Genomic DNA, 27,760 nt, shown 5'->3' on the forward strand with positions numbered 1-27,760 from the left:
TATTTTTTTTCTTATATGTAGTATGTCTAGTGGTATTATGAGGATCATTGATGCCATGAGGTGTAGACCTTTGAAGAACTCTCTAGCTGAGGCCACATCTTGAAGAAAGAAATCCAAGAAAATGCCCTGATAAGTCAGAACTTTGCCTTCTGGCAGGAAGGCCATCCTTTTTTACTGTGTCTAGCCAACACCAAAGGAAACAATTCATTGAGAGAGTACAAGGAAAGACTTCTGAAAGTAACCTTGTCTAAGGAATCTAAGTACCTGGATACAGAATCTGAAAAAATCAGCAAGTCTTCTGAATAAGTCATAATGTGGATGCCTAGAGTTCTGAAATAGGCAACCACTGGGACCAAACACTTTGTAAACACTCAGGGTACAGTAGATAGCCCAAATTTCAGTGCAGAAAACTGATAATGTAAGTCAGACACATCAAATCTCAAATATTTCCTGAAACTGAATGCAACAAGAATATGGTGATAAGTGTCCTTGATCTAGAGTCACCATGAAACAGTGATCTGGAAGCAATACTAGGACAGACTTATAACATAAGCATTTTGAATTTTAGAACTTTTACAAAGCTGTTTAGAAAGGAAAAACCTAAAAAAGATCTCCAGGAGTGCTTGTTTTTTAGATGACAAAATGATTCTGGAGTAAAATCCTTTGCCTTTCTGTATCACAGGCACTGATTCGATGAGTCGTGCTTCTACCATGTGATAGAGCACTGGTGGGTATGGGGGAATTCCCCTGAAAGGGGGAGGATTTTCTATCTACTGCCAAGATATCCTTTCTGAATAATTCTCAGAACCCATTTGTTGAGAGTATTTGTGGCCAGGCTTGAGGGAAGCAAGGGCGGGGTGCTCTGTGACTTGGCATAATCATTCCTTTGTATGTGGTTGATTCTTTTTTTCAGAAATAAATCCCTCTTGTTTGTTTTCAAAGAATTATCCTCCTGCCACTTCCTTTTGGATCCCTGATTTTTGTTTGGCTGAGATTTTTGTTTGTTCTGCCCCTTGAAGGAAGACACCTTGTTTAAGGAGAACACGGGTACATGAAACATCCTAGATATCCCATGCATTAATTTTCCACTACTATCCCACTGCTTGAGAATCTGTGTAACAGAAGACCCAAACACCAACTCAGAACTTAAATTTGCATTTAAAATTTTAAATTTTAAATCTTCAGATAAGTTCTGAGTATGTCCAATTATCTTTTTTTATTGCACTGGTGACATCATTCTTGCAGACAGTAGTACAGTGTTGAAGGCTAATTTCACACCAAGTCCCACTGCATATTCAGAGAACTCCATCATGTCCCTCTTCATATGATAAAAGGAGGTGTGCCTCAAGTCATTTACTATGTGTACCTAGGATAAAGGGACTTGAAGGCCCTAGTGACACTGCAGATCCTGGCATCTGAGAGTCATCAATCACCATGTCTTCGCTCACCCTGGCAAATGATGCATCTGTGTGTCTGACTATGGATTCATTTATGATCAGGATGTTGCCAGCTGCATTGTCTTGGCCTTGTTGCCTTAAGGACTTATGTTTGTCAAATGAATGACTCCCTTTCTGCACTTCTGTTAAAGTCTATTGTATGCTAGTTTTGATCTGTTGATAATGTGTTTTGTGCAGGAGGTAGGTTTGGGGGCTTTGACTGCTGTTTAGACCTAGCAATTCTTGAAGGCTTAGGTAGAGATTTTTTAATGGCATCAGCATATGACAATTTTGTGTTGAAAGTCTGAGGATGTTGCACAGATGTGGGTGGGATTAAGACAGTGTTTTGGTCACTTTGTTCAAATGGTTACAGGGGGGCACCTCCAGTTTACTCAAGTATAAGTATACATGTCTTTCACTTGGGATAAGCAAGAGTTCATTTTCAGTGAGCATGTGACACTGCCTTAAGAAACTGAGTGCTGTAAACTGTCAGTAGAAGATGAGTTAGTAAGTTGTCTCCCCATGTTGACCAAGGCAGATGTGTACTGAAAGCCAGTGATGGAAATGAAGAGGCAATATGGGAGTATTTAGAGGAAGAAGTTTGTTGGACTGGAGATGCTTCATGCAGCTGTCCTAGCAGATAAGTGCAGCTGGTAGCCAGTCTGTGCAGATAAGTACAGGTAACAGGAAGATTGCACAAGCTGCTTAGAAAGAGCATAAGTGGGTGATTAATTCACAGGATTTAGAGAATGCATACTTCCATGAATAGTATGAAAGAGAAGGAAATTATCTGTGTGCACTACCCACTAAAGAACTACAAATACCGTGGCGCTGAGTACATAGTACACAGCAAATATTAAACAAGAAGACAAAAGAAGCAATAGAAAACAAGTGAAACCTAAAGCCAACATACTCACAGATACCTAAGACATGCAGCAATAACTCTAACTCTTATTTCAATTAACTACCACTCTAACCCAAGATGGTCCTGACCAAACAGAGAAAATGCAGAATGCAGTAAAATAATGCAGAGAAAAAAAACATTTTAAAATGTCAAAAAGCAGTTTAAAATGTCAAAAACAGGTGAGTTAATTGCAAACACAAAAATGTACTTTCCTGTTTTTTTTCCTGAAAATCTGAAGTCCAGAAGCACTTATCCAATCTCAGATTAAGTGTAGCTCTCTGCAGTCTTAGCATGCAGACTGATACAGCTGTGCATTTATTAGATATGCAATTAAGATCTGACAAGAGCTGAGCTGCACCCCCCCATTAAAGAAAAAGCAAGAAAAAAAATGCAAAACAAGTGAAACCTGAAGGCAACATGCTCACAGCTACTTAGACCATGCAGCAATTATTCCAGATCTCACGTAGATTGACTAACACTCTATTCTGACATGGCTGCTATACCTAGTAAACATATTAACTAGTGAAATGCAGAAGCAAGTAAAACAATGCAGAAAAACAGTTTAAAATGGTAAAAAGCAGTTTAAAATAACAAAATTGGGTAGTCAATTTAAGTGCAACAAAGAAAGTATTTCCTGAATTTTTTTAATGAAAATTAAAAGCCGCAGTGGTGCAGAGGTAGCATTGTCACCTCACAGCAAGAGGTTCTCCCATTCGATTCTCAGCTGAAGCACCTTCTGTGTGGAGTCTGCATGTTCTCCCTGAGGTCGAGTGGCGTTCGAAAGACATGCGTGAATGGGCGTGCCTTCATTGAAGGTTGGGCATCGGGCTGGCACCTCGGCACTGTAAAAATCTACTGCCAATCATTAGCGGACCAGAGTTCCACTGTGGTGACCCCTAACTGGGAAAAGCCAGAAGAGCAGGTCCAAAAGCACTTATCCAATATCACAGTAAGTGAAGCTCTCTGCAGTCTTAGCAAGAAGACTGATACAGTTGTGCATTTATTATATAAGCAGTTAAGCTCTGATTTATCATTGAGAAGTATTCTCAACAAACCACTGCCAAAAGTATCTATCCCACTGGCAAGTCTGAAATAAATCACCATGAACTAATTTATTAAAACAGACAAGATATGTGTATTAATTTTTGAATTTCATTTGTAAGATCAGTTACATAACACTGTTCATTTCTTGAGGCTAGGAGTGTGAAAAATATCTGTTTACTCTGCTACACTTTTGTTGTTTGTATGACAACACAAGGCATGCTATAGCTCATAGATTTGTCAGTAGGTTTCTTATGGACTTCTGTAGAGGATGATAACAGCACAGAGGTTGCTAATAAGAATGAGGCCTATGTTAGAACTTCATATTATAACAAGTAAATGTTTTTAGACAGTCCCATGGTGCAGAGAAATAAATCCTCCCCTGCAATTCAGATGTACCAAGACTGATTAGTGATTTAAGCATCTGCTGCAGCTTGTATGGAGGTGAGGAAATGAATGAATATGCCTGCTCACCTTCCCCAGGGAGATGGGTTTGGTATACAGACAGGGTTTACCAACTATGCTGGTTCTGGTGAAGACCAGAGAAGTGACACTCCTAGTAACCACATCTCATTGACACTCAAACTCAGTGATGATACCAATGCACATTTAAGCTTAAGGGCCAACACAAGTATCTCATACTATTGTAACAAAAAGTGGTGGCTCTCAAGTCTAGTCCACTCCCATGGAAATGTCAGTAAGGGAAGGGCTGGCAACTCACAGACCAAACCTGTTGCAAAAAATTTATATTTTTCTCAGTTTCAGTACAACCTGAAATTGGTCATTATTGATTAGTAACCTACCCCAGTAAACAAACATACATACATAAATAAAAAAAAATCAATCATCTACATGTATTACAATGTAATAATAAAACATAAGTGCACCTAATGCAGAGCAACATGTCAAATAAGTCAAGAAAAATGTAATTATTTTATTTATATATTTATAATTGTTTATTGGGGTAGTGTACTGATCTGAATGGATCACTTGCAGGCACAGTCCAGATGACTAGGATCATATAAGAAATGAACAAAATAAATGAAATATATTTACAGATACAAGAATATGCTAAAAACATGTACATATTCACAGATGCAAAAATGTACAACATTTAGTTCAAGAAGAAGTTTACACGGTCAAAACAAGAATGGAAAATTTGAATCATGCTTAGCAGAGTTTTTCAATAAGATGTAGCCATAATGAATAAGATGACTTACGCTACAGTGATATCAATACACAGACAGGTATGAAAACATTAGAAGAGGCAAGTGTGAATAGTTGCAGGAAAGCATACCATGGGGAGAAGAAGCATAGCTGGTTCTACCAGTGTCCCACTCCCTATGCACTTCACTATAATAAGCTAATCCATACATTTTACTGTCTATAACCCCCACCCACTCGTTCTTCCACTGAAGAGCAAAAAAACAAACAGATGTTCCTTCTACTACCACACCAACCAGGTGGCCAGATACACGACATGCCTCACCTCCCTCAACATAGTTTCTTTTGAACTGTAGCAAACTGTTTGCTATCAATACAGCAAACAGTTGCTACCGTTTATACCTTTACAGCACTTCTGCTTTAGTTAAAAAAAAAATCTCCTTTTTAAACTGTAGCAAAATGCTTGCTACAAATACAGCAAACAGTTGCTACAGTTTATACCCTGCCTCCATGGAGCACTACAGAACTTAGGTTTTAGTTAAAACAACATTTTTTTTTTTAATTTTAAACTAGCAAGCAGTTGCTACAGTTTAGACCACACATAGTATGCTGCAGCACTCAGGTTTGACTACAAATGCAATAAGAGCATTTAAAAGCTGGTACTGCATTAACAAAATACTGGGATTGGCTGATCGTGCCCCCGATACTTTGCAGCTGGGGCAGTCACTTGTCGCTACACTCCTGATGAGGAGAAAACAGAGAAATGCAAAGAGGGAAGAGGAGCAGAAAGCAGAGGAAGTCAGAGATGCAAAGAGAAGAGGGTAGTAGGTTGAATGAGTGGTATTAAATGAGGGTATGACAAGATGAAATAAGGATAAACAGGTATAAGAGAGCTATAGTGTTCATGTAATGAGATCTGTGTGAGTGCAGCTGCATTTTGTTTGGATGAAGAGGTGTTCCTTCAGATCTTGGCTAAATAGGTAATAGGATTAAAAAAAAAACAAGTTGAAATGCACAGTAAGAGACCATTTAAAGCCAGTAAGTATTAAGGCCTCCTGAAGTCAACTACAGTAAGTTCCAAGTTGCAGCTCTCATTAAGTGAAGTACTGAATCCCAGGGGACACAAGGCATACTCTTGTACTACTAGCAGTCAGTGTTGTATTGTGCAGGATGCGGACAGGAGAAAATAACATAAGCAGCTTTTCAGGTAACAGAGGACCCATATTGTGCAGGACTAAAGAAATGCATGATGAAAACTTTGTAGATAGACTGGATAAGCAAGCAGTAGAAACCCTGAAGAACTGGCGTAAAGTGTTGCTAATGTAAAGTACAATTTAGTAAACAGGTAGCAGAGTTCTTTTTTTTTTTATATGAACAACAAGCAATTGAGTGTGTAGTCTGAAAGTCGCAGGTAAGTAGTTGCAGTATTCAAAATGTGAAGACATCAGGGCATACATAACCACAGACAGGTCACAGGGTGGTAAACATGCTTTATCTAAGCAATGTTCCATAGAAGATGGGATGACTACAAGGTCTAATACCTAAGACAAGAATTCCTGCTTCTCACCCTATATATATAATATAGTTTCAAGGGTAGATGATTCAAGTATCTCAGCATGGGGAGCATACTAATGGCGATTATTTGACCTGTACATATCTTGGGCCAGTAAAAAGCATTCATTGATGAATCAATCAAAGTTATATTTTAGGTAATTCAGGACTGACATAGAATTCTGAAGGAAGAAGAAGTGCAGTAGCTAGTGAGAGGTATACTCTGTCTGATAAAAAGTTATGCACTTACCATAACAACAGATCTGTGTTGTCTCATTTTCATCTGGTTCAACATCTGGGTAGTCAGATCTGATCAACTCTGACCTCTAGACCTTCTGCCAGAGGTTTGGATCTGAGACTCTACATTATCCCCTACCTGCAGTTCCCTCCTTCTGTCTGAATTACCCCAGACTGGGTATGCTGACTATACTAATCATATAGAAAACTATCTTGATACTAAAAAGAACTATTATGGAATGACATAGAAACTTATTAAGTTTGCTACACTTGGAAAGGTGACCTTAAGCAGACAGGATCTTTGTGAAGGCGTGTCCAAGCACCAAAAGATTGTATATGGCAATTTGGAAGGGGGAAGGAGGGAGGGATGTTGAACCAGACAAAAATGAGACAACACAGATTTACCGTTATGGTAAGAATCTAACTTTCATATCCGATGTTGTCTATTCTCATCCGATTCGATGTTTGGGACAGATTCCCAAGCTGCCTAAAAAGACCTGGGTGGTATCAAGGAAGGACCTTCCTGAGGATGGCAGAGCCAAAGGATATGTGAGGTTTAAATAGCACATCCAACTTGTAATGAGATATAATGGTGTGAACTGTTAACCAGGTTGCTGCTGCCCAGATGTCACTAACAGGAACTCTCTTCATGAATACTGTAGATGTAGAAACTGCTCGAGTGAAGTAAGTCTTAGGTTTTGAAAGCACAGACAATCCTTGAATTTTATAAACAAAGTAAATGCAGTCCACCAGACACTTAGAAAGTGCAACTTTTGACACATGATGTCCCAATTTTGTTTTGAGAAAGAAGACAAACAGTTGATCTGATTTTCTAATATCTTTGATATGGTGCAAGTAAAATCTAAGTTGTCTGTGAACGTTTAATGTATGAAGTATATGTTCTCCTTTACTAAAGTAATTTGGAAAAAAAATGTGGCAGGTCACTGTATTGATTCAGATTTGCTTCAAATGAAACTTTTGGATGAAAGGTACGGTTCATTCGCAATGACACTCCATATTTGTGGAAGATGAGAAAAGCTGACTTGCATAAAAGTGCTTGTAATTCCAAAACATGTCTAGCAGATGTAATGGCAATCAGGAAGATAGTTTTCCAAGAACGAAACTTCTAGCCAGCTGATGCTGCAGGCTCAAAAGTTTTATGAGTCAATGACTGAAGTAACAATGTGACATCCCATGGAGGAACTGGTTCTCAAATGGGAGACCTCAGAAGAAAAGTTCCTTTGAGGAAAGCTTTAGATAACCTAGGAGAAGCAATGGAAGAGTCATTATGGCTTATGTGAAAATTTTAAATGGCAGCCATTTGAACTTTAATACTAGAAAAACTGGAACCTTGGTGAACAAGTTCTGAAAGAAATTCCAGTATCGAAGGGTGAAGGGCAGAAAATGATCTAATCTTTTTGATGACACCCAAATAAAAAATATTTTCATTTCACTTTTATAAGTCTTTTTGTTTGATTATTTTTGAGAAGAAGAAATTATGTGAACTACTGGAGAAAACAGCCTGGCATCTCTGACTATCACTAAAATTGGAGAAACCATGTTGTTAGTTTTATGGTTTGTAAATCCAGTAGAGGTTTCCCAGATGGCTGGCTCAGGAGATCTGGAATGGGATCCAGCCCAAATGGAAGGTGCAGAAAATGAGGATCACCTTGGTCTTGCACCTCATGGCTTTCTGTATGTACTTTGTCAAGATAGGTATTGTTGGTATGTATACAGGAGACCCGGAGGCCAGTATACTACAGCATCTCTCTGTGGCTGTCCTTGTGGAGAGCTGAAGGAAAGCTAACTGCACTTGTTCTTTAGGTAGGAGGCAAAGAGGTTGTAGCAAGGTTGGCTCCAGTGACTGAAAATCTCCATTGCCACTGTCGGTTTGAGAGACCACTCGAGAGGTAATAGGACAGATCTGCTTAACCTGTCCAGTAGAACTTCTGATGTCTCGGGAATGTGCACTGCTACCAGAAAATTATAGAAAAACATCAGCCCATTGCAAGACTTTCATGGCCTCCCAGCAAAGAGGATATGAATGTATTCCACCTTGTTTGTTAATACTACTGACATACTATTTGTCTGGATGGAAATCACACCCTTGGGTAAGTAGTCCTGGAAAGCCTGCAACACCACAAAGACTGTTCTTATCTCCAAGATACTGATATGAAGTTAAGCCTCCACAGGTGACTATGTTCCTTGAACCATTTTCCCCTCCAAATGCCCCACCCTCACACAGGAAGGGAAGCATCCATGGTCTTGTGGCCTGGAGGATTGGCGAACAAAAGGGTTTCCCATCTGCCACTGATGGGGAAGTTATCCAACAATTTATGTGGTTTCTGCATATCTGAGTGAGATGGATTTTGGCATGGAGGAGATGAAGTCTCTGTGACCACTGGATTGACAGCATCCTTTGTAACATTCTCATGTGGTACCTTACTAGTTGTACTAAATTGATGGTGGTTTCTGCATATCTGAGTGAGATGGATTTTGCCATGGAGGAGATGAAGTCTCTGTGACCACTGGATTGACAGCATCCTTTGTAACATTCTCATGTGGTACCTTACTAGTTGTACTAAATTGATGGTAGAGGTCATTAGACCTAACAAACAAAGAATCATTCTTGCTCGTGGACAGGAATGCTTAACTACCTGAGAAGCCACCAGCCTTAATGACAGTACTCTTGCTGTGGGAAGTTTGGCAATTTGTTGAACTGAGTTGATCTGACATCCTTTGAATACTATGTGTTGAGTAGGAGGCAGTTTTGCTCTTCGCATGATTGAGGGTAATCCCTAACTGATCTGCAAGATGGAGAAGGAATGCTTGATGCTGTAGCAGTAGATCCCTATAGGTAGCAGTTAGGAGTCAGTCATCTAGAGATGGGAAGACCTGGATCCCATGCAGTCATAAGTGAGCTGCTACCACTGCCGTAACATTGGTGAACACTTGGGGAGGGGCTGTGGTGAAACCAAATGACAGTACTCTGAACTGGTAATGACTGGTTCTCAACCAGAAATGGAGAAATCTCCTAGACTGCCTTTGAATCTTTCTATGGTAGTAAGCATCTTGGAGATCTATAGGCCACATCCAGTCATCCTTCCTCAAGAGAGGCAATATAGACTGTCTCATGACCATTCAGAATTTCGTCTGTTTGACAAACTGATTGAGATGGCTGAAGTCCCCTGTCTTCTTTGGAATTAAAAAGAACCTTGAATAGACTCCAGATTCTAACTGGTCTGGGGGACCTGTTACATAACTCTTTTTCCAGAAACTCTGAAACTTTTGTTGCTGCAAATTCCAACTGATAGGATGGAGTATCACAAATCCTTAATATGTTCTTTGTGGATACAAAAAGGGTATGGTATAGTCTTTAGGTATAGCCTCTAGTGATTATCCTTAACACCCATGAATTGGAAGTAATGATTTGCCACCAGGTAAGGCTAAGTGCCCTGAATGCCTCCAGAGTACAGCAGCCGGGTAACCCTTCAGGGGCACTTGTAGGCCTTCTCAGTAACGGGACCACAGAAACCTTGATTCTACTATCCACCACTGCCTCTAGGGTGAAGCCTATTTGAGTTGCCTCCACCTCTGTCTCAGGGAGGTCTATCCCTAAGAGTGTCATGGTGAAAACCCTGTGATTTCCTTAACCTCATTTTCTTATCTCCAATTTTATTCCTGGAATAGGATCTTTGTGGAGTACAGAAATGGATTCTTACAGCAGTCAGGATCTTACCAACTTCTTAACTCCTGTATTGTGGAGCCATTGAAATGGGTATTAATGAAAGATCTCTTGAAATGTTCTTCAAAGTTACAAAGCCACATCCAGACATGGCAATGCATGGGACCTATACCAGCTGCTCTTGCTATGCCATCAGCTGTGTTTGAAAGCAGTCACATGACAACATTAGAAGTAGATTGTAGGGTAAACATTTGGGCAGCCACTGCCTTTTGCGTATTTACTGGTAAGTTACTGAAGCAGACTTGGATATCTTCTTGATCAAATCCCTTTGGAAAAGAATCAAATGAGCAATGTAATTCAGCACTCTGAGTACAGAAGTCGCTGAAGCGTAAGTCTGTTTCCCTAGCCTGTACAATGCCCTGGACTCTCTGTTAGTGGGATGGACAGAAGAACTTTCTTAGTTGCTACTGTTACCACCATGGCATCTATTGGAGAACCTTCAGACCAGTGTTTTCTGTCTTTTGGAGCTACTAAGATTCTGTCTAGTTTCTTAGGGATTGGCTCTGTAACATCAGGGTCCTTCCATGCCCTCTGTACCATAAGATCTATCAATGCATCAGGAGGGGGGGACCACCCAGGACACAGATGAGGTTAAAGCTTCAAGGAACATGGACTCATCTAGAAAAGGAGTTTCAGTAGGCCATCCTTCCTTCTGCTTCATCAATTCTAGGATGTCTCCAAAAGCTATGTCTTCCAGGCAGTGATCTGGAGGATCCTTCTCCCTCATCTAAATTTGTGTCCTCTGTGACAGACTCAGGCATGAGTCTATGTGCTTCTTTTTGCATGTCTGCTCCTCGTAACATGTATGTGGGGGTACTGGTGGAGACAGATTGGAATCAGACTGAGAGCTTGCTTATAAAACTGCCTTGAATCCTAGATTGGAATCAGACTGAGAGCTTGGTTATCAAGCTGGTTTTGAATCCTATGGGTTCTAACTGCCCCTGTTTATCCAAATGAGAGACATGAGTAAACTATTGATGCAGTTCTTGAGGGTAGTTTGTGTTGCAGGATCAGTGAATGCAGCCAAGGGCTCACCAGCTCCATAAAAAAGGTAACTCTAGAGGAGGGAGTTCAGACCTAACTGGCAGGTGGATTTGACTACCTAAAGTTTTAGGTATCGGACCTGACAAACTGGATGAATCTGGAGACTATTTTCTTGATTTTTCTACCGTCTTTTCTTCTGATCTCTAATCTTTCATCCTTTTCTCTACAGACTTCTCTTTCTCCTGTTTTTCTTTAGGCTTGTCCTTATTTTTCTCCTTCTTGTTTTCAACACTAGAAGAAACAGATAAAGGTCTTGTTTCAAAGGACATTGTGAATGACCCTGTCTGTGGGGGAGATAAACCCTAGATTATTAACTTTTCCCTCCTACATTGAATGGCGCTGGTCCCAAAAGCAGCACAACTTTCATAGTTTGCCTGAAGGTGAGTGGCACCCAAATAGTAAACTCACAGGGAATGAGAATCTTTAGGAGGGATCTTGTTTCCACAGGCTGAACACTTTTTGAATTCTGATGCTTTGTCTGACATAAGAATACAAACCTATACAAACTATTGAGAAAAAAAATCTATTACTCTCTCTCTCTCTCTCTATATATATATATATATATATATATATATATATATATATATATATAAATAAACAACTATCAGAACAAACAGTTGTAAAAAAACTATGAAAAAACTACCTTATGCAACCTACTGTCACACAAAAGTTTTAGTACCATTCTTGTTGTAACAATGCTAGAAAAATCTAGATGGAAACCACAGTAATAGTCTTAACGACTAAATTTGTAAAAAAAAAAAAAAAAAAAAAAAAAAAATTACCTAACAGCCTAACCTAACCCTAAGCTATGCGAATATGAGGAAATCTTCACTTATCATGACAGCAGAATGAACTACTGGAAACATGTTTGGATGAGCAGGCAGCAAACAGGATCTGAGGTAGTTCAAACAGAAGGAAGTAACTGTGTATAGGAGAGGAGTCAAGAGTCTCAGATCCAAAGCTCTTGCACAAGGCACCAAGGTCAGATCCAATCTGATCTGACTGCCCAAACATTGAATTGGATGAAAACAGACAACACTGGACCTGGAGTTACAAATTTAACATCGCATAGTGTAAGCATGGGAGTAGGGTAGATGTGTGCTATCATGTGAGCTTATCTTATTAGGGATGAGAGTCTCACAGAAGTAGTTAGTTGCTGCCATCCTGCTCATAAGCACATGCATATCACTCTAGATCACTGTCTCCTTCAGGTCAGGTCACAGAATAGAAAAGACTTCTCAGACATAGTAATGGAAAAATGGAGTGTCTAACCACAATGTGTAGTGGACTGTAGAAATACAGATTCATTCAGATGAGCAAGGGATACGTGATAAGACTGTAAAGGGTCTATATTAGAAGACTGAAAGGTTAAAATTGTGAACGCTCTAAAGAGCGAAAATGCCGGACTTCAAAATCATTATTGTGGGGTGGGGGGGGCTGTGCCCCCCACACCCCCAGCTAAATATATATTCCAACTATGAGATCACACTACAGTGAGGAAAGGGCAAATATCCCGATTTTCACTATACTGCGGTCTCAAAAAAAGCACTTTGAGGTCTGGCATTTTCGCTCTTTAGAGCATTCATGATTTTAAACTTTTGGTCTTCTAATATAGACCCGAGTGTAAAGCAGTTTCATGGGGGCTATCTGCACAAACATAAAACAGCACAGACTGTACAACTTGTTCTGTTGCTCACATGAACCATCAGATTGTGATTCTGAAAGGTAGTTTAAGGAAGTGATATTGTAGGCCAAATTTGATGGAGTAGATTTATACTATATAAGCCAATTAAACAGTGCTTTGAGAACAGGTGAATAATGAAGAAGGTCACAAATGTGTCGATTTCACATGCAAATTACACTTACCTTTTCCAGTGGAACTCATAGACATTGTTTTTTCCATTCCTCTGCTTCCTTCGATTTGACTCCCTGATATACTTAATGATCTATGCCTTTTTTCTGCTACATCAGTATCTGCAGGCTGCTCACTTGTTTTTGTTAAGTATGAATCATACATATCCCAATTAGTTGCCATTACACCTAGAAATATTAGACCAAAGTAGTTACTTAAAATGGGATTTCTGAAGAAACTTGTAACATTCTTTAAGTGCATACACTATTTATTTCTTTTTTTGTTTAACATCTTATTATCTCCACCAAACAAGAATATAAAAATAAGCACACAACACAGAGCTCAATAACAAAGCCTCCTATTTTATGTTCCACTTGGCACAGGTATACAACCAATCACAGCATAACATCTCTTTTTTCAAATATACAGGAAAACAACAAAAGACTACTATCATCTCCCATGGTAGGGGAGACTTGATCAGAAAAAACAAACCAACTATTTTTCTTATATAACTATCCCCTATCTCCTATATTTTATTAAAATGTAATATTAGGAGGAGACTCTTCAGCCTAAGTGGTTCACAAAATAGAATTTTTTACATCTAACAATTTACCTGTTATTTCTTTCCAATGATGCCAGACAGTTATACACGGAAAAAAGAAATTATGTAATCACCATAGCGTTCCATGTTTGTTGTACATCTCGCCATTCATACTTACAATGATGGGTTCGGAGTCGATCCTCAGCTCCGACTCAGCTAAATACTTAGCTGAAAGTCTCAAACATGGCTCGTGGCAAGAAGGTATCCCACAATGCAGTGGTGTAATTCCCCAGATCTTGTTTGCTGCTAATACTGAACAATATGTACACTATATACATATCTACAAATATATACATATAAACATATATCCAAGTCCATACTATATCTACTGGAAGAAGAAACAAGCTGAGACAAAAAAACCTCCTGAAAATAGTAAAAAATCTGCCAGGTCCACAAGGAGTCTTTGGCAGGGGGAAGGAGGGAGGGTTCATAAGAATGACTGGCGAGATGGACAACAAACATAGAACGTTATGGTGAGTACATAACTTCTTTATGTTATGTTGTCCTATCTCACCTTCATTCTTACAATGATGGGACAGCTTCCCTTGCACCTTTTCCCTGGGTGGCTCACGGGAGTACACCTTTAAGCACCATGGAACCAAAGGATGCCCTGTTCCTGGAGGCCAAATCCACTTTGTAATGAGTGATAAAAGTATGAGGAGTAGACCAAGTAGCTGCTGCACAAATATTATCTATGGGAATTCTGACTTGAAAAGCAGATGACATAGCCATTGCTCTAGTGGAATGAGCCTTCACTTTGAAAGGTAAATCTTTGTGATTTGAGTTATAGATTAATGTAATACAATTTGAAAGCCAATTGGAAAGAGTAGTTTTTGAGACTGAGGATCCTTTTTTTGCATCAGAGAAGGATACAAATAATTGGTCAGATTTTCTGAAGTCTTTGGTTCTACACAAATAGAATCTGAGTTGTCTATGCACGTCCAGTTGATGTAATTTGTGCTCTGCCTTGTTGCTATGATTAGGAAAGAACACTGGAAGTTCTATGCATTGGTTTATGTTGTTTGGAGAAGAGACTTTAGGTAGAAAGGATGGGTTTGTACGTAAGGATACCCTATCCTTATGAAAAATCAAATATGGTGGTTTAATAGAAAGAGCTTGCAATTCTGACACCCTTCTAGCAGAAGTTATAACCACTAGAAACAAGGTCTTCCAGGAAAGGAACTTGAGGTCTGAAAATGAAGAGGGCTCGAAGGGAGGTAACGTGAGATGAGACAAAACAAAATTTAGATCCCAAGGAGAAAGGGGTCCTTAAAGGGAGGTCTTAATAAGGAAGCACCTTTTAAGAAGGCTCTACAAAACCTATGTGACATTAAGTTAGAAGGAGAATCACCAATATGAAAATTTGAAATTGCAGCAAGTTGAACCTTGATAATTGCTGCAGCTGAGCCTTGTTGAAACAGTTCCGTCAAAAATTCCAAAACAGAATGAATAGGTGCAGAAAAAGGATCGATGTTCCTATCTTGAGCCCAAAGGGAAAACCTCTTCCATTTACTAGAATACAGCTTTCTAGTGGAAGCTTTGTGCGAGGACATTAAGATATGTCTAACCGTAGGAGTGAAATTGTGAAGCCTGACTAAATTGGGAAGTGAGCAACCAAGCTGTCAGTTTTAGGGTGTGGAGAGAAGGATGAAGCTCCCCTGACATATGAGTCAGCAGGTCTGGCACTGGGTCCAGAATCCAAGGCTTCTCCTGAAGATGAGTCCAAAGGAAGGGAAACAAAACATGGCGAGGCCAGTAAGGAGCAATGAGAATTATCCCGCTTCCCCAGCATTGGGCTTTCTGAATTACTTTGGGTATGAGAGGAAACAGTGGAAAGGCATATAGAAGTCCCGATGGCCAATCGTGAGCAAGAGTGTCTCTCGGTGTCTCCCCGGAGGGGGGATTAGGGTAAAGTAGTTGCTGCACTTGGCATCCATGGGAGTGGTAAAGAGATCACAGCAAGTCTGTCCCCATGTTTGGAAAATCATTTCCACTACATTGTGATTGAGAGACCACTCATGAGGCATTAGAATTGCTCTGCTCAGCTTGTCCGCTATCACATTGGGCTTCCCCAGAATGTGCGTTGCGATTAGAAAGTGCTGGGAAGAAACTGCCCATTGCTATACTCTTAGGGCTTCTCGATAAAGGGGGTAAGATCTGGTTCCCCCCTGCTTGTTTATGTACCAAACCACAGACATATTGTCTGACTAAATCGCAATACTCCCTAGAGGGAGAGAGTCTTAAAGTGCTTGCAATGCAAAAAGCACTGCTCTCATCTCTAGAACATTTATATTACTCTGATCAGATGAGACACTGGAAGCTCTTGAAGTGACCATTGGGAGAATAATAGCCATTGAAGGATCCTCATGTACATTCTGGGAAGAGGGACCAGTGTAACCGTGGAAGCCACTGTTCCTAATAATCTTAGAATTATCTTTGCTTTCACTTTGTTCTTGGGAAGGAGGTGAAGTATCTGCTGTCTGAGTGCTACAAGTCTTTCTGTTGGAGGACATGCTACCATAGATGAAGTGTCTAGATCTGCACCTTATGAATGTAATATGTTGACAAGGCAACAAGATTTTTGAAAATTTACTGTAATGCCCAGCTGATTGCATATGTCCAAAGTTAGGTCCCTGGCTTGTAGAAGTAGATGTTTGCTGGTGGGAGATAGGAGCCAGTCATCTAGATAGGGAAACACACGGAATCCTAGACATCTCAAGTGAGCCGTGACTACTGCCATACATTTGGTGAACACTCCAGGGGCTGTAGTGAGACCAAAGGGCAGAGTTCTGAACTGGTAATGGCTGGCTCCCAGCCGGAAGCGTAAGGACCTTCTTGATGTCCTTTATGTGGTAGTAAGCATCTTGAAGGTCTATCAAGCACATCCAATTGTCTTTCCCTAAAAAGGGAAGTATAGACTGCAGTGTCACCATTTGGAACTTTGACTTCTTGACAGATTTGTTTAACTTGCTTAGGTCTAATATGGGCCTCCAGTCCCCTGTTCTTTTTGGCACCAAAGAGAAGTTCTGAATCCTATTTGGTCTTTGGAGACTTCCTGGATGGCTCTTTTGTGGAGCAACTTTTGAATCTCTATAGTTGCTTGTTCCCTTAGATTGGGTGGAACATCTGGGATTGTTTTGGTCTGTGGAACAGGTTTGGAAAAAGGGATGGAGTATCCTCTGGATATTACATTTAGTACTAATTTGTCATTTGTGATATTTTGCCAGGCTTCTGAGTACATTGATAAACGTCCCCCGACTGCCTCCAGAGTAGAGCAGTCGGGCCTCCTTTCAGGAGCGCTGATAAGAGCTTCTGCAAAAGGAATCACGGTCACCCTGGTTTTGCGGGCCCCCTCTGCCTTTGGGGTGGCGTCTACCATTATTACCTCCCCCTCTGCCCCTGGGGAAGGTATCATGCCATGCGCCTTGGAAAAATTTCTGGGATCTTTTGAACCACATCTTTCCGCTCTTCTGACCTTTAGGATAAGGTATTGAAGGTACAGAAAAACGTACTCCAATAGCAGAGAGAGTTTTCCCTTCCTGCTCACACCGGGTTTGTGTGTCTTTTACTTTGAGTCCAAAGAGTGAGGAACCATCAAAAGAGGCATTAGTAAAGGTAGATTTAAAGGGCTCTGCAAAATTGCACAAGCACATCCAGGAGTGTCTCCTAAGGGAAACTCCAGAACCCGCTGCCCTGCTCGCTCCATCTGCTGCATATGATATGAGCCTCATGGAGGAGTTGACAATGGAATTTAAGGTGAACAGCTGGGAAGAGACCTTCTCATTCACCCCCGCAGCTAATGAACCTTGTAGAGTATCTCCTAGCTCTTTCAGGACATCTATTTATAGCCTCGTAAAATGGGATAAGTAGTTCAGCGATCACAGTGAGAAAGTCGCTAAAGAAAAAATATGCTTCCCGTATCTGTCCATCGTTCGAGAGTCTTTATTTGGAGAATGAACAGATGAGGAAGTCTCTGCAAGTTCCTTCTTGGTGGCTGCTGCCACCACATTAGCATCTACAGGTACTCCCTTTGTTAGAAATTCCTTGCTGAAGGAGCTGACAAAAATTTGTTTGGCCTCCGAGGGACCGGTTCCGTAGTGTCGGGTGACTCCCACACCTTTTGACTAACCAGGTCCATTAGTTCATCGAAAGGAGGAGACACCCAGGAGGCTGAAGGTTGAGACCCAAAAGCCTTCAGGTACACTGACTCCACATCAGAAGGGGTGGTGGTCTGCCAGCCACCTCTTTGCCTGAGGATCTCTAGAATATATGCAAATAAGATATCATCAGAGGATGACCGTGGGGACCCTTCTGACTCATTGAGGTCAGTGCCTAAAGTGATGGACTCATCTGGGGAGTCAACATGCTTCCTCTTGCAGGTTCTCTTCCAAGGTGGCTCCTCAGAAGGATATTCTGGGGAGGCCTCGAATGAGAGGCGTTTGCCCAATGAGGGATCCTGAGGCTCTGGGTCTCTGCTGTCTTGAGGAATGGGTGGTGCTGAGACAGTAGCCGGTGCTTTGGGGGGACGAGCACTGGTATCCTTCTGTGGGGCTGAATGGGTAGATAACATGCTCCTCATCAGCTCGAAGGCAGATCCTGCTGGCTCCGAAGACTCCCTCGGCTCAGAGGAGACACAGGAAGGCAACAGAACCAACAAGACCAGACCCAAGGCCGATGTGAGAACCGAGCTAACCCGAGCCGATGCTCCGATGGGTAGAGTCAGCACCAAAGACGATCGGGGCCGAGAATCCCCCCTGGGCCGACCAGGAAACCTCGGCTCCCAGACTCAACGGACGGCACAGAGAGAGTCGGAGCACATGTCAGATCTGTGAACACTGAAGGGGGTCCCGGAACTGACGGGTCCACAGTAAGTGGTACCAAGTACTCCGGCTCCGAAGGACCAGCTTGGCTCATAGGAGGAACAACAGTGGGCCCAGTAGACTCCGAGACCAAATGGGTGGGAGCCAAGAATAATTTAGTCAGCGCCGGCGACTTGAGGAGTCTACGCACCACCCATTTCACGTCATCATCTGATAAGCTCCTTGTAGACCTGGAAGATAGGGAAGAAGATCAAGACCTATGGAGGACTGGCAATCTCAAAGTCAGAGAAACCGGCGAAATCTCAATGGACTGGCTCCGAGTGGATGTATCTTGCAGCTCCGAAGGTTTGGAGCCGAAGTACCAGGCCTATCAAGCAAAAGGACTTCCGACAGCTCCAAGGACTGTGGAGTCGAGGAAGTAGTGGCCTTTGAAATTTTTAGAAGTTTGACTGGCGGCTCTGACTGAGCCGATGTAGCTGGAGATTTTCTTTTATGAGACTTATCCTTTTTTGAGGAAGGAGATGAAGAAGAGAAGGAAGAGCTATGAATGGCTTCCTCAAAAGAAGGCTTTAAGAGCCCTTTTAGAATCAACTTATTTCTTCTTTCCTGAAGAACTCTAGCACTAAAAGAATGAGAGAAGGTGCAGTCTTCTTGGAGATGAATGGCACCAAGGCAATGAACACAAACAACATGTCCATCTGATCTGTGATGGACATTTTTTGTGAGCACATTTGATGTTTCTTAAAGCCTGAAGGCTTATGTTCTCTCTCTTTTTGGTCTTTAGACATTTTGAAGTTAAGATCCTAAAGGTGATAGCAAAACAACAACAAAGTTTTATTAGCTAAGATTAAAATAAAGCTAAACCAAAGGTTACTACAGGACAACACAAGGAGCGACAACCAGGGGAAGAAAAATAGAACCTCTAACTAAAATGGTTCTATTTTCCAAACAAAACAGTAAAACAGTACAAGCCCTCTAACTTAAATGAGCTATAAAGACACTAAGAAACGAACAGCAACCACTACACGGGATACCAAAGGGGCCTAGAAATCGACGGCAAAAGCTGTGCTAAAAGGGAAAAAAATATCACTATTTAACAAAAAGCAGCAAAGAAACACAACGAGTTAAACCTAATATGACTAAAGCTAAATATAAGCAAAAATAGCAAGTTTTGATAAAGGTAATAGAAAAAATATATCACAACTTAGCCACGGCCAAGATGAGCGCATCCAACATCGTAAAGCAGCAAATGAGATCTGGGGAATTACACCACTGCATTGTGGGATACCTTCTTGCCATGAGTCAGGTTTGAGACTTTCAGCTAAGTATTCTGCAGAATCGGAGCTAGGGATCAGCTCCGAACCCATCATTGTAAGAATGAAGGTGAGATAGGACAACATAACATCAATATTTTTAAATTCATGTATAAGCATCCCCATTGCAGCTTTTTCTTCAACATCAGTTTGCTTTGTTATCAAAGTTTTCAGCTCATTAGTTATTGGTTTGGCTCTTGATTTCCAGTGTTTTGTAATGACCTTCTTTGCTATCAATAGGATTATGCTTACCAACCACAAATTATATCTAGGGAGAGAAATGTCCTTCAGAACTCCCAAAAAGTGACTAACTGACCAAAATGAAAATTTTATACCCCCTAAAACTGCCTCCAGTAGTTCTCGAATATCTTGTCAATCATTTACAGCAGGCCAGTTCTTTCTATTCCCAATTTTACATCTCCATCAATCACTAGTATCATAAAGGAGTGTCTTATTATTAAGTTTTGTAATGGTATAAAAATATAAATCTAAACATTTCCAGGGAAAATCCAGAACTTTAAAGATTTTGTAGCATAGTTATCTGACAAATCCTTTTCCATTCTTCTCTTTTATATTGAATATCTACTAGTTGTGCCTAGCTGTCATTCAGTCCCTACACATTACAGAATTTTAAATAAAACAAGGCCTTATAAGCTTGTATAGCTAACCTACTCTTTGATAGTTTATCTTCCCTGGCTTTCTCAGTCTATGACAGTAATAATTCTGCTGTGCCAGTCCTATGTCTCTCCAGTCTCTTTGCTTCTTTCTTCAGTGCTATATGTGAAGATAGGCGAAGGCTGCCAACCTAGCCAGATAGAATTATTCTGTAGATAATTCTGTCATTTGTAAATATTAATGTAAGCCACAGGCTTGTTCTCTTAAATGTGAAAATACTGCATTGGATATTGAACTGCAAAAATGTAACAACAGTGCACTCTGATGTCAGAAAGCTAAGTCAAGCATTTTATGACTGTCTTTGATGCAAAAATCTGGAGCCGCTATGTCTAGAGGGAGACATCCTGCCTATTGTTTTAAGACTAGAGTTAATGGCTAGAATTTGCATGTATAAATGTCCTTTATTGCTCTGGTTTCTGACCAGGTGTAAAGAATGTAAATGCAGTTTCTGTTAGCCTGGGAACACCAGAGAAGTGTGAAGAATGATGTCATGTGAAGCAGCTCTGTGTTATCAATTTGAAGAGAGAGAATCAGAGAGCTCAGAGCATTTTGTCTCACCACTCTGCCTGTTCTATATGCAAGTTATTTAAAACTGTGTTTTCTCTTAGAAATAGCTAGGAATTAGGAAGATTAGACTAAGTGTTTTTCTGTGTTGATGTTAGAACTTTTCTACTGTATTAGGTATTTCTCTGTGATCTCTGAATTCTTGACTAGCACTGTGTAGTAAGTAGTGTCTTGTGTTTTTATTATTTATTATTAAATATTTTAAACCTTTCAACTGTGGCTGTTTTATGTAGAGTTAATTTAATCTTTAGAGTACATTGCATGTATATAGTGATACTGTACCAAGTCACTCTAATAAGCCTTGACTGTTCGGTCACACCTACCATTTGGATAATAATATTGTAGAGTAATAATTGGGCACCCTTTCAGAAGGGCCTTTGAGTAGCTGATACTAGTGGGTAGTGGCCGCTGGTACTACCTTTTAGACTTGGCAGAAAAGGGGGACAGCTGGAGAATTTGTGCCAGCCATCCCCAGGAGTGTCTTTGTGGTTGTATATAACTCTTATCTCAAAGTGTGTGTGTGTGTGTGTGTGTGTGTGTGTGTGTGTGTGTGTGTGTGTGTGTGTGTGTGTGTGTGTGTGTGTGTGTGTGTGTGTGAGTGTGTGTGTGTGTGTCAGCTACTTGTGCAGGGACATGAAGCACTGGTTGGACAGAGAGGAAGCTGGAGGTTTTAACTTGCCCACTAGGCTGAGATCTGGACCATACAGCTGTGCCAGTGAGGAGTCTTATTGGGGACCTGCAGAGAAAGGGAGAAACCAGCCCCAGACTGACTGTGATCTCTGTGTGCTCTTAAGGAAAATTGTACTTTACTGTGTGTGTGTATTAATTATCCTTTCCCTATATGGACACCCCTCACTAGTGTTAGTGGTGAGGATTGAGGCTCCTTGATTGTTGGGCCAGTGCATGGGCGTCACACCATAAATATCTTCTTACCTTTCCCCCTTACTTAACTAGTGCTTTAGCAGGATGCCATGTCAAGAAATAACCATTTACCAGTTCTTAACTAATGCCAGTATTTCCATACTGAATCAGTTTACTTCCACTGCCAAAATATATTATTCTTTAAATATCTGTTAATCTAGATAAAACAGACAAAACTTCACTGGTCTAGTCTTTATACCTGTCATTTGGGAACAAATTCCTAAACTAGCCTTCTACATTTCACAGGGGAGAAACACTCAACTTTCAAACTACCAAGGGGATCCCACTAACTCAGAAAATCTAAATCCTCTGTTTTTGCCACCATATCATTTAACAGTCTCAAGTACAATTTTATACTTTTTAACTGCAAGATGATACTGTAGTTTCAATTATATGGCCTAGAGACATTGTTCTAAATCCATAATCCCCACTACCCCCAATTTATTTAAGTAACAATACCTTATCTTAACTAATTCTAGCTCACTCTCTTGCTCTAATTAAATCAACTTTCTATCTTATCATATCAACTATAACATTACTTGAGGCCAACTCAGAAAAGTCTGACCCACATACAAGATACAAGCCAGGACAACCATCTGCAATGTCAGAGCTATCTGGTCCAATTCTGTCATAAGTTCCAGTTCTTGCCTATACATTTATCATAGAATTAACTTAACCCACAAGCAGCAGCTCCCTCTCAGACTCAACTTATTTACTGTAGTAGTTCAAAAGGTTTATACCCATTTATACCCCCTCCACAACTGAAATTAAAGTGTACATTCATTTGCATAAACTATGTTATACATATGGTCTTCACACACTAAAAGAATCAACACGTTATAACAATACATACATAATATCAAACCTACACATCAGTGTAATTCCCAGCGTGCCTTTCAACTGACACTGACCTGCTCTCATATTTTTGCCATGTCCCTCCTAAGGAATACAGTCTATAATTCCAGTTATTAGAGTATTATACTTCATATTGTGCTAAAAATGTATATTGATACAAAACTTGTTGTTCTACTACCTTTTTGAAGTAAATTAAAATAGCTAAAATTTCCCTACTTTTAGACCTTTTTCCTCCTTGCCCCTATTATATTTTGGCTTTGTCTAACATTCTTGAGTAAGAATGTTAAGGTTTCTGTTTCTGATAAATGTGGTATATTTCCATGTTGAGACTGCAACATGTGCAAATACATTCACAGCAGTTATGTCTTTTGTGCAAATTGTAGAAATCAAAATTTAGTGTATTTGTCATTCTGTGTGAAATGTGAATCCTGCTATGTAGATAAGATGAATAGATATTTGAAAGATAGACGAGAACATTTAAACATCAGGAAGAATGATGTTTGTAATGCACTGTATAAACATGTTTTAGAGACTGACACCAGCCATACTTTTAAGTTTTAGTTTTGGAATTACTTACACCTAGCAATAGAAAAGGTGATTTAAGGAATAAAACTGATTGTAAAAATATGAAGTTGATTTTAGAATTACATGCAGATGGTAGGAAGGGACTTAACGGAACTACCCTTTTAAAACAAATTCTTAGATCATGTGACCTGGTAAGGTCCCTTTAAGACCAATTCTTAGATCATGTGACCTGGTAAAGTAATTCTATTTAAAAGATGATTTCTTTGCTACTGTTTCTAGATCTGATTAATCACCCATTTAGAAAGGTGTGAAAGAGCTTATCTGTGTTTTAGCTTTGCTTTTATGGTTTTATATTTCATCTTTAAATAAAATCCATGACTTTATACAGCAACTGCCGTGGGTGACTGGATGGATTTACTTCTGTTTTACCTTTTCATATTTAACCAGTCTTAATCCGAGTCTACAACATTTTTCTGTATATTAAACTGAGATACCACTTTAGGCATAAAAGGATTAGCTCTCGAAGAAGCCCTGTCCATGCGGAAAATGAGTTAGGGTTGACTCACCATAACAGCTTGCAGCTCAGATACCCTTCTTGCAGAGGTGAGAGCAATCAGCAAAATTGTGTTCTATATTAAGAACCTCAAATCAGCCAGATTAGCTGGTTCAAATGGAGCAAGTGTTAGGGTCATAGGTTTATAGGTGTTTACTAGGATAATGACCACAAGGACGTTTTTAAGCCTAGCCATCCATCTCAAATCTCTGACAAGTTCTGGTATCCTTAATAAGTGTAAGTAGGGGCTTGAAAGACCATTTACAGGTTGCCTGGGTGCCAAGCCAGGGATGAATTTCCTGATCCCCAACCAATTGTTCAAGTTACACTTGAATTGGGTTAGGAAGGAACTCTGCTTCACAAGGACGGGGAGCCTGTTACAGACACAAGCTAGTGTCTGGGATACATACCTATCTCTCAAGCAGGTCCTATTTATATGACAGGTAAGATTTAAAGTCTGTAGAATGAGTAATTCTGGTGCTGTTTATTTTGTGGATATGCAGGAGGTCCATCAATGTGACAATGCTCTGTATACCAGGCATAGATCTCCCCTCAGCAGCCTGTAGGAGGCAGAATACAGGAATAGGACCTTGAGATAGTTTGCAAATGAAATTTTACTTACACCATGTATTATATTAGTGAGGAGCCGCTATAGACATTCCAGTTGTTGGACAAACCTGGTTAGGCACGTACCAAAGGGGGTATTGTATTCAATGATAGGTATGATGAATGCCAAATACAGTGGAACAATTACTTCCTTGGACCTAGGCACCATACCTTTGTTTATGAGTTTGAGCAACATAGAATGATTTCCTCACTACTGTAGACACATGATGGTCAAAGGCTAGATTACGGTCTATGTGTAGCCCTAAGTCCCTCACTACTCGGTCAACTCTAAGGTGTGTGTTGCCAATATGATAGTTACCATGGGTGGATGACTCCCCAAAGGATACCATTATGCATTTCTTGACATTTAGTTTTAGTCCATGGCTCTGACACCAGTTGTTTGTCTGTGTCAGCGCTTCCTGGAGAACATTTGCATCAGCGTGGGATTCAAGAGCAGCTCCTAATTTGCGATCATCTGCAAATTTAGTCAGACAGAGATCATTTACATTGGCCTTGACTTCAGAGAAGTAAATGCTGAAAAGGAGGGGTCCAAGGTCCAATACCTGAGGGACTCCACTTGTGACTGGCTTCTTTGTAAAAGTGGATTCCCCAATTCTAACTTCCTGGGTCCTGTCAGCCAGTTGGCTATCCACCAGGAGACATTTGGGTTTGCACCTAAACTCCTGAGTTTGTCAATAATGCCTGAGTGAGGTATTATGTCAAATGCCTTGGCCAAGTCAAGGTAAGCAGTGTGAACCATTTTGCCCTCATCCATTGCTTTGATGACCTTCTCAAAGAAGTCAACCAAGTTAAGTAGACATGTCCTAACCTTGATGAAACCAAACGGGATTGGATCCAGTGTCTGGAGGTTTACTATATCATTACTGATCATTTTCATGATAATTCTTTCCAAGGCTTTGCATATAAGACTAGTGAGGCTTACGGGTCTGTAGTTTCCAGGGTGTGTAAACAGCCCACCTTTGTGCAGAGGGATGACAGTTGTTCTCCATTCATGAGGCATGAATCCTGTTTGGAGGCTACAGTTAAATAGCAATTCCAGAGGGCCTGATAGGTCATGCTTCATGCTATTTATTAGGCATCCTGGGATATTGTCTCAACCCACTGATGCAGTGTTCTTGGCCTTAGATAAAGCATTAAGGACCTGCTAATTAGTGTTAGCAGGGAAAGTTATACTTGATATTTCCTGAGGGAAGGATGACAGGGACAGATGGCTAAAGCTGGAGCTGAATTTGTTGCCCAGTAGGATTGCTATATCTTCTAGCTCAGTATAGGTGGCTCCATTTACAATGAGCTCTGTACAAAATTGTGTATTGCTTTTGAGGTTGCAGACATAGCTAAAGAATGTCTTGTGGTTGTCCTTGGCCTGGGAGGCCAAATGTACCTCAAATTCGGCTTTGGTAGACTATTTGTCCTCTAAGTTGTTTGTTTAGTTTGATAAGAGTGCTTTTATCCTGCTGGCTACTGCACCTCTAAATTTTTGCCATAATTTTCTTCCTTCTATTATACAGCCTACTGATTTTGTGATTCCACCAGGGTGGCTTGCTTTTTGAGTTCGTTCTATACTTCTTTCTGGTGGGTGCAGCTGCCTCTATGCAGCTATTAACATGCTTGTACAGGGTTTCTGTGAACCATTCTGCATAGGCAGATGTGTTCTCAGGATTTATGGGGTTAGAAAGTTTGCCAGGCTATCACTAAAGAGCAGGAAGTTAGCTTTAGAGTAGTTCCTGAATATTCCAGGGTTAGCTGGGGTTCCAGGATTATTTCTAATTCAAAGGAGACCATTTTGTGGTCTGACCTTACCAGGGAAGACATTACACTAGGGAGTGTGCAGCACTCTGCCATATTAGTGAAGACCAGATCCAGTATGGTTGCACCTGTGGTTGGTGTATTGACAATCTGGTCCAGGGAGTTTGTGTTTACTGTGAATCTCTGTGCCTGTACTTTTGGTGTTGTATAGAATTCCCAGTTAACAGAGGGATAATTAAAGTCACCCATGGATATGGTATTGGGTTGGATGGTGTGTGTTTCCAGTAAGTTTAAATAATGGTATGGGTTTCTTGGGTCATAAAGGAGGACCTACAGCTTACAAGGAAGTGGCATTGGATTTTTCCTATAATAATTTGAACATGGAGTAGCTCAAGTGCATTGTCCTCTTTGACCAGCCATAAGATATATTTATTTTTGATGTAAATCGAAACACCTCCACCTTTAGTCCCTGTCTGTGTAGTTGCTGGTCTAAATGTGTGGAAGGCATTATAACCTTTCACTGTCAGTGTGCTCTCCATGGCTTTAAACCATGACTCAGTGATCTCACAGATGTCAGCATTCTCTACAATGAAGAGAGCTTCTAGGGAGTAGAGTTATTTGTTTAGACTCCTAGCATTGAGCAGTAATACCTTTAGATTTCCTTGGCTTTGATTTGCTATGTCAGAAGTACTTTCAGTTTAGAATTGCCTAAAAAAGACATCATTGGGAAGACAATGTTTTAGCTAATAAGATACAGACCATCCCTGGCAAAGCAGCACGGTCTGCCTATCATCTCCTTCCATGCTGACAAATATTGCACCACCTTAGAATGACACCAGAAACTAAGCCAATTACTAAAGACAGTCATATTTTCTTCATATTGTGGCATAATTCTTGGAGAAAGTAAGATGCTGCTCAATGTTAGGCTCATACCAGTCTGGGACACACACATTCACTGCATGATGTCTCTCTTCATATAGTCTAAGGAGGTACGTCTCAGGTCATTTACACCCACATGGACTATGACTTAGTCATACTGGTACTTGTAGTCCAATGACCTGAATGCGTGCATAATGTGGTGGATCTTGGACCCTGATGGTACATACGTATTATCGCAACCAGAGTTCAGAAGTGTCCAAAATGCCATAATTCGTTACATTTCCACATTAACAGGTATAGTAAACTGAAAAGGGGTCTGTAAAGAAGTACATAGTAGTCTGTCACAGTGGGTAGGAGGAAGGAAGAGGAGTATTGGTGATATTTTGTACTCCTGGGTGTCATGCTTCATTTCTTGTATGCACTGCACGGTGGCACAGCACTGTACACATCCTGCATTCCTGATTACACTGTTAGCAAAGGGAGAGTTACTCAGGAATATACACTCTGACTTTTCATGGACAGTAAGCATCCAAAAGCAAATGTGGCTATAAGGAATATTATGGGACGGGGCACTGATTCCTCAGCGAGTGGTGCCTTTGTCTCCAGCAGGAGTCATGTGTGAGGGGTGTTACACCTTATCCCGCTTCAGACACAGATAGTTGTGTACATCTCACCTGGGTAACTACCAACAGGCAGTTACAGTACTA

The 27,760-nt window shown here is 40.5% G+C and overlaps 1 protein-coding gene across 1 annotated transcript in view; it reads right to left on the reverse strand.

The window, feature by feature from the left end:
- Positions 1–27,760, reverse strand: part of DNAI4 (dynein axonemal intermediate chain 4) — a 1,182,639-nt gene that overhangs the window by 764,242 nt on the left and 390,637 nt on the right. Inside the window, exon 7 of the mRNA XM_044085587.1 lies at positions 12,989–13,162. Within this exon, the coding sequence (XP_043941522.1) occupies positions 12,989–13,162 (174 nt within the window). The remainder of the gene's footprint in view (positions 1–12,988; positions 13,163–27,760) is intronic.

Source organism: Protopterus annectens, chromosome 10.part0 (genome assembly GCF_019279795.1).
Source record: "Protopterus annectens isolate FY-2018-M chromosome 10.part0, PAN1.0, whole genome shotgun sequence".
In the NCBI taxonomy this organism is placed as follows: domain Eukaryota; kingdom Metazoa; phylum Chordata; order Ceratodontiformes; family Protopteridae; genus Protopterus; species Protopterus annectens.